General features: G+C 51.7%; 4 protein-coding genes across 4 annotated transcripts; all 4 read right to left on the reverse strand.

Moving 5' to 3' along the window:
- Nucleotides 1-104: 104 nt before the first annotated feature.
- On the reverse strand, nucleotides 105-4,454 carry CkaCkLH20_09250 (uncharacterized protein; the record flags this gene model as incomplete). Its single annotated transcript, XM_038891965.1, has 4 exons — nucleotides 105-344; nucleotides 1,689-2,289; nucleotides 3,434-4,220; nucleotides 4,343-4,454. 4 exons carry the CDS (start codon nucleotides 4,452-4,454, stop codon nucleotides 105-107), a joined length of 1,740 nt encoding a protein of 579 aa, XP_038742898.1.
- A 1,120-nt stretch (nucleotides 4,455-5,574) lies between these two features.
- CkaCkLH20_09251 (threonine aldolase) lies at nucleotides 5,575-6,855 on the reverse strand (the record flags this gene model as incomplete). Its single annotated transcript, XM_038891966.1, has 3 exons — nucleotides 5,575-6,278; nucleotides 6,335-6,665; nucleotides 6,733-6,855. 3 exons carry the CDS (start codon nucleotides 6,853-6,855, stop codon nucleotides 5,575-5,577), a joined length of 1,158 nt encoding a protein of 385 aa, XP_038742899.1.
- A 693-nt stretch (nucleotides 6,856-7,548) lies between these two features.
- CkaCkLH20_09252 (Signal peptidase I) lies at nucleotides 7,549-8,379 on the reverse strand (the record flags this gene model as incomplete). Its single annotated transcript, XM_038891967.1, has 3 exons — nucleotides 7,549-7,981; nucleotides 8,038-8,243; nucleotides 8,299-8,379. The coding sequence occupies 3 exons, from the start codon at nucleotides 8,377-8,379 to the stop codon at nucleotides 7,549-7,551; spliced, it is 720 nt and encodes a 239-aa protein (XP_038742900.1).
- Nucleotides 8,380-8,773: 394 nt separating this feature from the next.
- Nucleotides 8,774-13,447, reverse strand: CkaCkLH20_09253 (transcription factor; the record flags this gene model as incomplete). Its single annotated transcript, XM_038891968.1, has 7 exons — nucleotides 8,774-9,246; nucleotides 9,325-9,668; nucleotides 11,812-12,111; nucleotides 12,171-12,387; nucleotides 12,473-13,271; nucleotides 13,336-13,360; nucleotides 13,410-13,447. The coding sequence occupies 7 exons, from the start codon at nucleotides 13,445-13,447 to the stop codon at nucleotides 8,774-8,776; spliced, it is 2,196 nt and encodes a 731-aa protein (XP_038742901.1).
- Between the last annotated feature and the right edge of the window lie 132 nt (nucleotides 13,448-13,579).

Genomic DNA, 13,579 nt, shown 5'->3' on the forward strand with positions numbered 1-13,579 from the left:
GACCCTATTTCCTGATATCTTCCATCTGACACAAATATAGGACCACCAGCCTCCAGTATCGCTTCTCAATCGTCGTCTCCAATTCCTCCGCCTTCAAGCTCAACTCAGCCCATCTCCTCGTCTGGCTCAACTCGTGGAACGTCATCCCTCTTGAGCTTCCCAGCGGAGAGTGTCACGCTGGCTAGAAGCAGCAGCACGACGATCTCCGTCTCCGTGGATGTGCCGAGCAGCGGAGGCTCAGTCAGCTCATCGTCAACACCCTCGCAACCCGTAACGCAGGCATCTGGAGGGAGCAGCACTGCGCCGGCTCCCTTATCCGTCAGCACCTCCACACCTTCAGGCGCCTCGACTTTGGTTAGCACGCCAAGTCTCGTCAACACGTTGATTCTCCTGTCAGTGCAGACCCTGAACTCGCCAGCGGCGGGAACTGCGGCAGCCCAAGCCAACCCCAACGCGAAGCGTGGTGACGTGGAGCCAGCTTACATCGCAATGATTTGATGGATATATTAGGAGGCTACGTGAGAACAGCTGATACAAGTCATCACGTACTGGCACTGAAATAGACATGATCTGGTAGTAATGGAGGATTCATCTATGGAATCCTGGAGCAAATACAAGGCCGCAGCGACGATGTCGCATGATAGCAAATATATAATGCCTGAGACCTTAGTGAGGCCAAGTTACATGCTTTGCTCTCCGTCTCAAACGTATGAGGTTCAGTGTTGCCAAGAATCCAACCACAAGCGAACCGCTTCACCACGCATCTCAACCGACCTCATACCATATACCATTTCTCTCGAGAAGGCGTCTGCCGGTGCCATCAGTGCAATTTAGAAATCCTCCCAACCTTCCTCGCCTCAAACCCAATCTCCATTAGTCATCTGTTCCCAGTCGCAGGTCCAAAGCACTCCGCTAACTTGTGCGTGTGTCAACTTCACCTTGACGTCCGTCCCCGCAAGTAATTTTCGGGCACTCTTGGTCCACTGAGCCTGCTTTCCATACTTGGAGCTGATGGCTATTACTTTCAGATGAGGAAGTTGCGTCTTGGTTGCCGTGCAAAGACTCGTGATGATGCTCTCGACTCCCTTCTTGTAGGCTATAACTTCTGGGTGTTTGGCCGAAATGCGTCCGGAGATGCCGTTCAAGATCCAGGTCGCATCCAGATAAAGCTTCTCCAACTGTGGTGGGAGCATGTCGGGCAAAGTTGAACCCAGGGTCTCGACCTTTTTCGGGCTGTCGAAAAAACAGTCGATGTCGATACGAAGCTCTTTGAGGCTGGCCATCTGAGGCAGACAGGTAAGGCCTGGACGTGACGCCGCACCGATTGCTGATTGACGAAAGAATCTGAGATTTCCTTGAACACAGAGGGAAAGTTCTTCCAGCCGAGGACACGAAGATGGAAGGACTTGGTTGATGCAGGTGCCAGGATCATAATGCACAGATGGGCTTCTGAATAAGGCCCTCAGCCGGCGCAGATCTGGGCAGAGCCTCAGTAGATTGCAAAGTCCTGTGCTGTTAGACTTGCTCCCGTCAATCCGAATCCTCTGCAAAGCAAGGTTCGGTTTGAAATCCACGATCCCTAGTATCGACCACAAGTCTGAGTCTCCTTCTACACTCAACTCGACGAGGTTGGGAGAAGAGAGAAGAGGGAAGATCGGATGAAAGATGCTGCCAAAGATGGATTCCACTCCGTTAGGCATAGCGTCTCCCGTAAGACGTAGCCTCTTCAACGAGGGGAAAAGAGCCTTGGGACTGGTGCTGCGTGACATCTCGAGGCCGGCGGCCAAGAGGCGAGTCGCTGGGCGTGAGAAGGCGTTGAGGTCCAAGCTGACATCTTCTGCTCGGTCAAGCAGGAGAAGGAAGAGGGAAAGAACGCAACGGGCGTTATCCGAGGCCGATTTGTTGCAGGAAGTCTTGCAGAGAAGAAGCAGATTACGTTCAGCTTCGGCGAGGTTCTTGTCGTTGTACTTGTGGTCTGCCCAGGATCTGAACAAGAAGGAGTAGTCTGCCATGTAGCGCGAACCAGAAATGGTGATGTCGACGATCCTGATGAAGCGTCGAAGGGCTGGGTTCTCGATCAAGCTTCTTGTGAGCAGGCCGTACGCCTTCATGGTGGGGATCTTGAGGTTGCGATATAGCTCGACTCGAGCGAAAGGATAGATTCGACGACTGGTAAGGCAAAGGTTTCGCATTAGTTTGCAGTCGCGATTCTCGCCTGCGCTCTGCATGATGCAGTAGATCAGCTCGTTGGGCAGCCGGTAGAGGTCGATTCGTTCCATGGCGTCAGATCTGCAAGGCTGAAGTTGACTGGGGTTGTTGTTTGAAGGGAGTTTTCGTCGGGCTGGCCGTATCGTGAGGCCGTTGTGCGATGTCGAAGGCAGAGAAGGATTCGGGGGGAGACGAGAAGAGGTAGGAAGCGGGCGAACGAGTTGGTACAATAGCATTGACGGGATGCGAAAGGCGGGATGACGGAAAGAAAATTCGAAGCAGAGCAGAAAATGCGAGGGAAGACGCGGTAAGGCACCCCGCGACGCGGTGTTTTCAGTAGAATGGAAGGTGCAAGATGGAAGGTGGTGGTAGGTTGTGGTAGGCGAGTTGACAACGTGAGGGCACCTAAGGTGGGGGAGGCCCCTCGACGTCAAGGGAAGGTGTAAAATACGTAAGGCCTCTTTCCAAAATGAGAAAGTCAGAGGTTGAGGCAGTCACGACCCTCCCTTCTAGGTAGTTTGACTTGTGCCTTCTTATATGGGAGGCACCTACCTGCCTGATCTAGTATGAGCAAGGCAGGGAACCTGTGGTCTTCCACTCTCATATGAGATCCTCATCTACACAAATTATATATATATCTCACTTCAAAGCTTACCGAACTCAACTTTCTGTAACCTTTGATTATATATATGTTTGATGCCTATGTGATGTTGAACTCACAGCACAATGCGTGATAAAGGCAAATGAGACATCTGTGAGAGAGTTCAAAGGAAAGAGCAGAGATATATTTAAGAAGTAGCTGTGAAAGAGCTTAAATGAAATCTGCAGTTAAAATAGGATGTCTTGTCAGTGGATCCTGAAAGAAATGTTTCTTTGCCGTTGAACTGGATCAATGTGGTTATTAGATTGCTAAAGAACAATAAACACACCTCGGCCTTCATGACTTGAGTGCCCTTTCAGATGGAAGTGGCTTCTTTCAACATGAAGAACATGAGGCAGTGGCAATGAGCTTCACTTGTGGAAATATACCAGCTGGGTCTAGAAGCAACTTGAGAAGGAGCACCTCGAGAGTTGAGAGCGAGGTAGGACCCAGGAAGGCCTCGAGTCAATGGTTAGGTAATCAGGCATTTATCCGCGCAACTTCACCTGCATCCGCTTCTCTCCTCTCTGCGCCCTCCAATAATTCGACGACCGAATCAACTCCTCGCACCCTTCCAACACCCACCTCCATTTATTCACAAAAACGTCCGTCACTTCCCAGTTCATCGGGTCCCACGGCTCTCCCCAGAGAATCATCTCGCCCTTTCCAGAAGGCGCATTTCCATCGCCAACCATGTCCAGACAAAGCTCCTCGTCGTCGTACTTCCCGTCCATCTTGATCAGATTATCTCGCATCCGCGGCAGGGGCAAGACGTCCAACCAAGGATGATGCACCACCGAAAGCTGCGTCTCCGTCGGCCGCAAATACACCGGTATGTCCCACACTGTCTGCGAATGAAACCTCGGATCCGTCCCGATCGGCGAGTCGCACTCCTCGTCGCACATCATCCCCAGCGAGAGCCCCAGCGTCTTCATGTTCTCCATTAACCCCCTGAACAGGTTGAACTGCACCAGCGGCAGCAGCGAGTCCGCCATGGGATCCGACCCCGAGTGCATCGCTTTCATAAGGAAAATGCCATACAGCTCGTCCATATCCTCGTCCTGAAGTTCGAAGAGCCGGCGCCGTCGCCCGATGTACGTCAGCGCCATCAGCGTCGCGTGCTTGGCGTACATGCGCTCCCCGTTGGCACGTCTCCGTTTCGGCCCGGGGTGTGCGAGCTCCATTGCGGTGTCGTACATGTACGTCGCCGTATCCTCGGCCGCATCTGTCGTCGCATCTTCATTGGACGGAGAGGAGGAAGAGGACGTGGAGGAGTCCTTCCGCGCCACTACGAGGGCGGATTCGGCGGTCGAGCTGGACTTCGCGCCTCGGGCCGTCCCTTGGCGCAGCTTTTCCAATTTGCGTCGTTGTCCTGGTGCGTTGAACGAAGCGTTAGAAACGTGCTCGGATCATTCCATCGAATGACGATGGTCAAAGGGGGAAAGGGAGATGCGGGAGCGTAAGCAGGTTGCATGTGTCTGGGGTGCCACTTACTCCACGCCCGCTGGTTGAGCCTGTTCTGGATCTTCCTTCTCTCGGCCGGGCTTGTCTTGCCCTGCCAGACGTCCTCGCTGGAGATGATCGTTCTCACGGCTGGCTGCACCATGTTCGACAGGTATTGGGGATTTCTGCTGATTTCTGTCATCCTGATTGAGGTCTCTGCTTGCTCGTCTCTACAATCCTGTTGAGCTTGTGATGCAGAACTCCCGATGGGAAAGTCGGCAGAGAAAAGATCTAGAAGAAGGGCCAAGAAGCCCCCGGAGAAAGGGTAACTCGACGGGGATCTAGGCTTGGGGTGCAGGTCCCGAACAAGGGACTTTGCAAGTTGGGTTAGACAGGCGTCAATCTGGACATGCTTCGAGTTAGTCTGGACCGGTCTGACGGCGCTAGTGACGTCAAATGGAGGGTATTCCTCGTGAGTGGTCTGCACAGTATTTGATATCGACATTGAGGTTTGCGCATGCTGAGAGGTTCTGATGGCCACCCTTTCGTGGACTCGACACCGTGAACTGCCAGTATGGCCCTTTCCTCGGATGTGATCGACACACTCTGCTTGCTATTTGACCTTCGAGTTCTGTCGATACATTAGATTAGTGATATGACCAGCACCGGACTCGAACTAAGGGCCATTCCACGTGCCGGTAGAAGCAGTTCAGCGACGGCTTCGCCGCCACATCCCAGGTCGAGAAATTGAAAAGAGATCGACACGGGGCGAGACCACACATCAATCTATTTGCTTTTTCTGCCCATGCCCGCGGAACGGCAACATCTCCGGAGCCAATTACGTGCCTTACCAAGTCACACTAGCGTTGCATTGTGCAATGTGAGCCGGGATGGTAATCGACACCACTGGCATTCGGCCCACGCTAGCTGAACAGCTGAAGGCAGGGGTAGGAAATCGAGGCGGAAAGACAGTGCGATATCACTGTCCTTCGCGAAGCATGGCTGGAGAACACAGTTCGTGTCATTCAAAAGAGGGGACAACTGGGTGAAGCTGGGTTGTTTCGCGGGAACACTTAAGATCTTAGTCCCAACTCGGCGTGTCCTCAACTCTTGATCGAGAGACTCAGTTACTGACCGAAAGCCAGACTTTTGGAACAAACAGACAATTCCATGGCACGTAACTACGCAGCTCTGGGACCAAAATATACCGAAATTAAACAAAACACGAGAGAGACCTGACTCCGTCGTTCTTCATTGCTTCAAAAATCTAACCTATTTCCCGATCAGGAGTACCCGCCGTGAACCTCGCTGTCACTAAGCACAACGCCCGCCTTTTTGTCCTTCATGAGCTTTTCCAAAACAGCCACCAAAGAATCCGCGCTCGCCTTCGTCGTCTGGTGATGGAACACGAGCCTTCCGTTAGGAAACACGGCCAACCGCTGCTCCGCACAATACTCCACAAACGCAGCAGGCGGAATCCCCACAGAAGCGAAGTCCAGCACAACCATGTTCGTCTGCACCGGAAGGGCAAACTTGTACCCTAAGCCCTCAAGCGTCTTCGCAGTAGCTCTCGCCAACTCATGTACCTTACCCAGTAGCGGCAACGTGTAGTCCAGAGCCGTGAGCGCCGCAGCCGCCATCATGCCCGGCTGTCGCGTGCCGCCGCCGAACATCTTGCGGTACCACTTGGCGCGCTCGATGAACTGCCTGCTTCCCAGGATCACGCTTCCCATGGGGGCGCCGACGCCCTTGGAGAGACAGATGGACATGCTGTCGAAGCAGGCCGCGTAGGTCTTGAGCTCGACGCCTTCGCCGATGACGCCGTCGAAGATGCGGGCCGCGTCGAGGTGCATGGCGACTGGCTTCTGGCCTTCCGGTACGGGGAAGGAGCGGACGTAGTGCGAGATTGCTTGCGCTTCTGCGAGCGGCAGGATGGTGCCGCTCAGGGTGTTTTCTAGAGACACGACGCGAGTTGGGGGGAAGTGGACTGGAAGGGGAAGTTAGTACATATGCTTCGGTGTATGGGTGTAGGAAGACACTCACTGTTGCCGTCGGCGATCATGTTGGCCTTGACATCCTCCAGAGTCAGGTGTACACCGTTCTTCGGGTGTACCGTGGTAGTCGAAGCCTGGGACATGACTGGTAGTGCACCGGACTCCCAGCAGTGAACATGGGCGCGATGGTCGAGGAGAACCGTGTGTGGCGGCTGGGTCAGATGGGTTCGAAGGCAGATCTGGTTACCCTGGGTGCCGGAGACTACCCAAAGTGCAGCTTCCTTGCCCGTCAAGCTCATCAATCTTGCCTCGAGTGCCTTGACTGAGGGGTCCCCCTGTGCGTCGTAAATGTCATCGTTTACTGTTGCCTCAATGATTGCCTTCAAAAACGTGAAAAGTTAGTAAACCTAGCGATCGACCGTGGAGAGCTTTTCGGAGTGCGGCTACCTGCATCATGTCCTCGGTGGGCACCGTGACAACATCAGAGCGAAAGTCTCTGGACGCCTTGTCTGCCGCGGCGGCCAATTTCACCTTGGCCCCCGGCGTGAACACTGCTGCCTCGCCGTTCATTGAGGAAGACATTGTCCAGAAAGTGCTTTATGAGCAAAGATTTTCTAAAATCTTTAGCTGAAACCCAAGACTTTGCGCGTGTGGAAATCTTCGTAGAGGCCAAGTGTCGTAAGAGGATCGCAACTGCTACTGCATCGATACCTTTATGTTATCAAAAAACGGGGTAGATAGATACTTGGTCGAGAGGTTTCCCGCGGGAAATCCAGCCTATGCGGGGGACGACCGAGACATGTCGATCTCTCCGAGGAATCGGAGGTCGTGATACGGCGAGCCCCAAGGCCGAGGTCAACCGCCCCATCTTCGATGGACATGGATTCCCCGTGGGGTTGACGTCTTCCCCGGATTGCGCCTTGCCTTCCAAGCCACGTAAAATTGCAACTTGTTTGATGAGAACTGCGGATTGCAATGTATCATGAACTGTAAAATGTACGCCAGTACGTTTAAATAAACACTGTCAAAATAAATCTGCACAGAAGAACTAGACCCACGAGCACCAAGTCCCCTTCAAGAAGTGCCTCCATGAGTCGTGAGAGTATTGACAGTTGCCATCAAAGTGAAGAGCAAGAAGCACCTGATGCAGAACAACCCATGTACATGTTTGACTCGCCAACCCTCTCTGACATTGTTCTTTTGACATGAAAGGTTATTGTACTTGAACAGAACTCGTCTTATTGAACGCATGGCCAGACACATTCAATCCGATTCCGTGAGCTGAGACAAATCGGTTGATTCCGTGATGAAAACAGCCTCTCCACCAATGACCACACGGGGGTCTTCTGGCTTGTGCTCATCTGAAGCACAGCAGCTGTCCTCAGCGGTGTGCGCAGGTAGTTCCTCCAGAGAAGAAGGCCCCTCGGCATCGCCAGACTCGACCCGATCCGAGCACACTTTGCAGGAGTCGTCCTTTCCTTCTTGAAGCAAAGTGTACAGGGCGATAAAACCAAAAAGAACCATTCTCAGCCAAGGGTAGTCGGACATCGCCACAGTGATATGTCCCACGAAGGGAATCATGCCGACCACCCTTCCAGCAACCGCATCTGGAGACAGATAATCCTGGCCTGCTGGATACAAGCCAGTGTCGTCGACGTTGTTGTTGTCGCCCTTGGTGAGGAGCTTGGGTTGTCCTCTGAGCACGGTCAGTAAGGGACACGTGAGGGAAAGTGAAGGGGGAAAGCAACTTACTCATCGACGAACGTCCCGATAACGCGATGGACGATGGGGAAGGGCATGTTATCCACGTTGTAGACGACGACGTCACCGACGGCGGGAGATGAGGTGCCCCATATGATGAGAAGATCCCCGCGAGCGAATGCAGGCTCCATGGAGCCGCTCAGTACGACGGTCAACGGGTTGGCGGTTCCGGAAATGACGGTCAATGCTTTGTATGCCTTGAATCGGTTCAGTTACTGCGCTGCCTGTGTTCAGGTTGGATGGAAGCCTTACCATGAAGAATGTACTGAGAGAAATGAAAGTCGTGAGCAGCTTGGCGGCTGACTTCCGCGAGCTTTTCATAAAGGAAAACATCGTTGCGAGTTTAGTGAGGGCCTGGTTCAATGGCTGAGGTGAAAGATTTTGAGATGGCGATTTTGAATAGTGAGGTTTGTGGTCTGAGAAGATGGGATACGTGAACCGGGAAACTCATAGACGTTTTTCCCGGGAAGCAGAGCCTCTTATATAGGTTACCAAAACAAACTTTGTCCGTAGCTATCCACCAACCATGGATCAAATAGTTTTGCTATTGAAGGTTTTCCCAGATATGGTTGCAGTGAATCATCGGAGATGGCCTACACCCGGATGCCTACATACACTTAGAATCCCACAAGGCAGACGACATGGAATAGTAGTATCAAGAACAACAAAGGTTGCAGCAACACTAGCGCTCTAGGCTGTCGGAGAAGACTCCACCTGTGATCTACGCTTAGACACACTTATCAAGGTATTGTTTCCCCTGCTCTCTCGCGGCATCCACGATGTTCTTTCTCCAATCTCCGACTGCGTCTTGCTCGTGCTCAACGTTCACGTAGTCCCACGACAACAGGTCCTCGGCTCGAGCCCCATTCGGGTCATCCAATAAACCAACAGCAATCCTCAAGGTACCCGGCTGGTCTTCGATGGTGCAGAAAACACTGGCAGCGCATTTGCCACAGAAATACTGATGCGTGCCAGAAGAGCTCTTGTAGTGCTTGAGAGTCCCAAAGCGAGTATCTTCTGAGTCGTTTACAGACTCCCGTAGAGTGTCGATAGAGCTTGGGAAATCAGAAGCGTTGGTTTGCCCTTCGAAGGTGACATGGGAGAGAGGCGCACAAGCCCAGAATGCCAGTTCGGTGCCCATAGCGGCACGAGACGAGTCGCTCGTGTCAACGACGGCCTTGAACTTCAGCATAGCGGGGTCTATAGCCCATGGGAGCCCCTCACTTGACGCAGCTCTGATATCTCGCGGGCTCCGCAAAGAGAAAGAAACCCCTTTACAATGACAATAGATTGATGTCGAGGCTGGCGGGTCCGCGTTGACCAACGGGTCGAATTCTGGCCATGACAGAGGAACCTGCTCACTCTCCCCGTACTGTCCCCTGAAACGCATGACGGTGTGCTCTCTGTCGCCTTTTGGCAGCCAAAGCGCTGCACCGCCATCAACGGTATCGTCGAGAAACATGTGGCTGGCGTACTTGACTAGCCCCGGAGAGTTGCTCAGAGCACCGGTTGTGGCCCAGGGTGGCTGTTGCTGCTCTTCAATGCTGGTGCCGCGTGCGAAGAGTATCGTGGAGCAGGTATCGCAAGAGAACAAGTCAATGTCCTTGGAACGGGAATACTGCCTGAGACCAGAAAGGTCTACGGCAGCGGTCGGCCATGGCACCGAGCTACAATACAGTGATCCAGATTGATGACGGCATGAAGTGCAGTGGCATGAGATCGCTTCCAAAGGCAGGCTAGATCGACTAACAGACGTCGTGTAGGTGTGCGCCCTGCACAAGCATCGAAGTGACAGTCCGATGAGTTTTTCCATGGCTCATATGTTGACTGGATGGTCGGAGTCGCGATGTGATATTTCTTCAGGTAGTAGGTTGAGTTTGAGTGATTATGGTAGTTTGGAATTATCTCCAGTGCTAACTTGACGTCTAAATCGAAGTTATAGATCGTCGGCTGCGGCACCGGGCGGAACTTTGGACGGCATGCAACGGTGGGACAGTCGGGGGCTGCGTCCGCCCCGAAACCCCGGGGGCGTGGGGTCTGCTGGTGACTCACGCCGAAAGGTCAACTTCTATCTCCACAAGATTGATCTTAAATCAGTAATCAGTCCGAGCACAAAGGTTTGCATAGTAGCTCATCACTTAGAGAACGGATGAAGTGTAATTCTTTAGAATTCGAAATAGGTCGAGCACCGATACGAATGCAATAGACGATTGTGCCATCATGCATGTATTCTTATGTTTGAAGCAGTTTTTCGATTGGAGTCTGAAAAGAAAATATAAAGATCTACCAAAACAACAACTCGCTTTCTGAAAACAGTCGCTATGATTCAATGCCTGCTGCACATAAGTTGAATACCCCAAGTCGACCTCTAACACCCTACGAGGCGTCGCAAGTCAGAGAACCAGCGCCCAAGTCATTGCAGATGCCACTCGTTGTTTTTCCCTATTAAAGAAGTGTGAGCCATATTATCTTTATATCGGAGGAATTAGTAGTTGTCCTACATTGCAAGTCCTAGTGCATGCTTGAAGTCTTGTGTCGCACTTGGACTCAGAAAAAGTACAGCAGTTCAAGCTCGGGTCGCATTTCTGCGGTTCAGGGATAGCCACAGCCGAAATGAGAGTAAAGAGAGAAACGAAAGCGAGAACGAAACGCATATTGATGAGTAGACTTGCAGTTCAGACGAGAAACTTCAATGACAGGCGGGAGATGTCGTGAGGCTGACGGGTTGATGAGTTGGAAGGTTGATGAGCGACTAAGATGATATTCTTTCTGGAAATGCAAGACCGAGGCAAGGTAACTTATAGTTCTTTCTTCACAGAATCAACGCATCAATAGTAGGTCGGCGATTATATGCGCCAATCACAATGTCACGAGTCAAGGAACTCTCTTTGATTGCTGGCGACATTGAGATCGCCGTCCAACCGCCAGTTAATTGCAGTCTCCTGATATCAACACTATCAGATGGCTTCAATAGTTGACAGAACAAGGGTTCTGGGCTCCTTTGGTTCGTAATGCTAATGGCTATCTTTGCCTGGTTTCTATTTATTTGCGACTACCTTGCTGCGGTGAAGTTGAATGTAAGGTCTGGAACAGGTGTTGCAAAGACCTCGGTGGTCCCGAGTGTTTCGGGAGAGTGGATCCAGATCGAGATAGATTGTCTCACGGACAGCGCCCAGAATAGAACAGGTCTTAATAAGACGTGTATCAGTAAAACTTGGCGACGAAGTGTCTACAGATGTGTTTTCGCGTTGCTAGAAACGCGACATGAGTCCCGGGGTGCAATTTCAGTGGCGAATGGCAGGAACTCAAGCAGTCGGATTTGGTTCTCGTCATTTCTATGAATCCATCGAAGCTGAAGAGAACTCTTTTTGTAATCAAAACAAGATGTCTCTCAAGACATCCGTGCAAGGACTTCGCGAGATAGACCCCAAGTCGACGACAACTCCCCAAGGGTGTGGTTCAAATACTGGAACTCCTCAGATATGCCGAACGCTTTTGCAGAGTGACTTGCTTGTACGGCGCCATATACAAAAATCAGAGGAGCATGCTGGAGGCCGTACTGATTTCTGTAAGTGCGCAGAAGAAATGTTACATCCTGAGCAGATGCGACGCAATAAAGGCGACACTTTTCATCCATCTCGCCGCCACGCGAAGATATGGCTTGATCATAGTTCAAAGCAAGTCGAGTACTGTGGAACAAGATACTTCACGGATATCCAGTCAGTTCTGTTCTTCTTTTGGTATGTGACACGTTTCAGTACGTACTGTAAAGCCAGAACCCCGGGTATTGGCTTGGATGAAGGACCCCATTTCTGCCATTTCGCAAAGTCTGGTAACGTCTCTCGCCATCGGTTTAGTTCTAAATTGATGTTGTCGAAGCAAATGCGCCGACTGATGGCATCAAGATGAGATCGCGGAGAAAACAGTGTCGACATCATCCGTTCTATGATTCTCGACAGGCGGATCTGCTCGTGCAAATAAGGGATCATGGATGTAGCTTTCGTGAACTCGGTGTAGTCGTTATCGAAACCCACTGGTCGCCACAACGCCATTTCAGGTGGTTCACTATGCATGATTTTATGTTAGTGCTGAACTTGCACAAGGCACCCGCTGATTCAACATACGGCAAAGTTTCCATTGGCTGAACTTCTGCTTCCTCGTAGACGAGATACACTGGACGACCGAGTACGAGACTGATCAGCTTATCGGAGATGTAACAGCCCCAGTAAATGCGTCTGCGAATCTCAACGTCTTCGGAAGTTGCAAGAGAGGAGTCATGCTGGACCCAATCTTTCGGATCTCTCTGAAAGCCCAAGTCTTGAGCCATGCGAAAGGCAATGCCTAGGCTTTTGCTTAGCGGTCAAGTTCATGGACTTGTCACTCGCAGAGAGTGAAATTTCAGAATGCCAACAGAGATGCTGCTTACCAGAATAGCCCCATCCCTTCGACAGATTACCTCTTCCAATCTCGTAGAATGCAAGGCAGAGGAAAGCCTGCACAGTAGCAATCGATGGTCTTGTCAGACCAGTCACCATGATTATGCTTTCTGCCGCTAGGAAGAACTGATCACTGGAGGCCTTGGTTTCCAGCGATACGAGTGCTCCCAGGGCGCATATGGAAAGGAGAAGGGCCGATGACCAATACTTCCCCTTCTTCCGGTCGCCGAAATGATCTCGTAAAAAGGCCTCGCGATAGATGAACATAAAGTGCGGATATTGCCACCGGAAGAATTGCGTTAGAGACTTCATGACGACTTCATCGTCCATGCTAATGCCGAAGTGCTCCATGACACTTTCGAAGTTCGACTCAACTCCGTCGTAGTACCCCTGAAGAGCAAGGTCGCCGACGCCTGTCTGTCTTTGATCTGCCTTGGTACGGAAAATACTCGTTGCTCCATGATAGACAAGCGACCCCTCAAGTCCCAGCTCAAGATTTGCTTGATTGCCTGAACTGATGCCGAGCTGAGTGACGTATTCACTCGGAGGGTTCGTCTTGCTCCCCGCGGAGTCCTCGTCCGGAGTGGCTGAGTTCAGCATCTCTTCTCGCTGGTCTGGCGTTGCGGCGCGAAGGTTCTTGATGAATGACTCAAACCAAGACAGTCGGCTTTCCAGGCTCGCGACGTACTCATGCGAGACTGGTACTCTCTTTCGGTCGACTTCGCGGTACTCGCATGTCGTCTTAGCCGTAACACAATTCGGGCATGGTTCGGTACGCGAGCATTTCAACTAACGTCGACTTGTTAGGGACATGATTCGGATGGAATAGTCCTCCACAGGCCCAGTCACTAACCTTTCTGTACTGGCATCTTTTGCATCTGTTTTCATTAGCTCACCATCAACTAAAAGAAACAATGCATGACTCACGAAATTTTCTTGACCTGCTTAGTTGAGCTTGGAGGCATGATGTGAAGTCCAGTATTCCAGATATCTAAACAGAGGTCATGTGGTGAATGAAGGTTGCGAGAGCCAAGTTGCAGAATGGGGCGCCCCCCCTGAAATACGGAGCTGGACCGCGCTAAAGTTACCGGAGCCTC

Source organism: Colletotrichum karsti (genome assembly GCF_011947395.1).
Source record: "Colletotrichum karsti strain CkLH20 chromosome Unknown Scaffold32, whole genome shotgun sequence".
NCBI classification, from domain to species: domain Eukaryota; kingdom Fungi; phylum Ascomycota; class Sordariomycetes; order Glomerellales; family Glomerellaceae; genus Colletotrichum; species Colletotrichum karsti.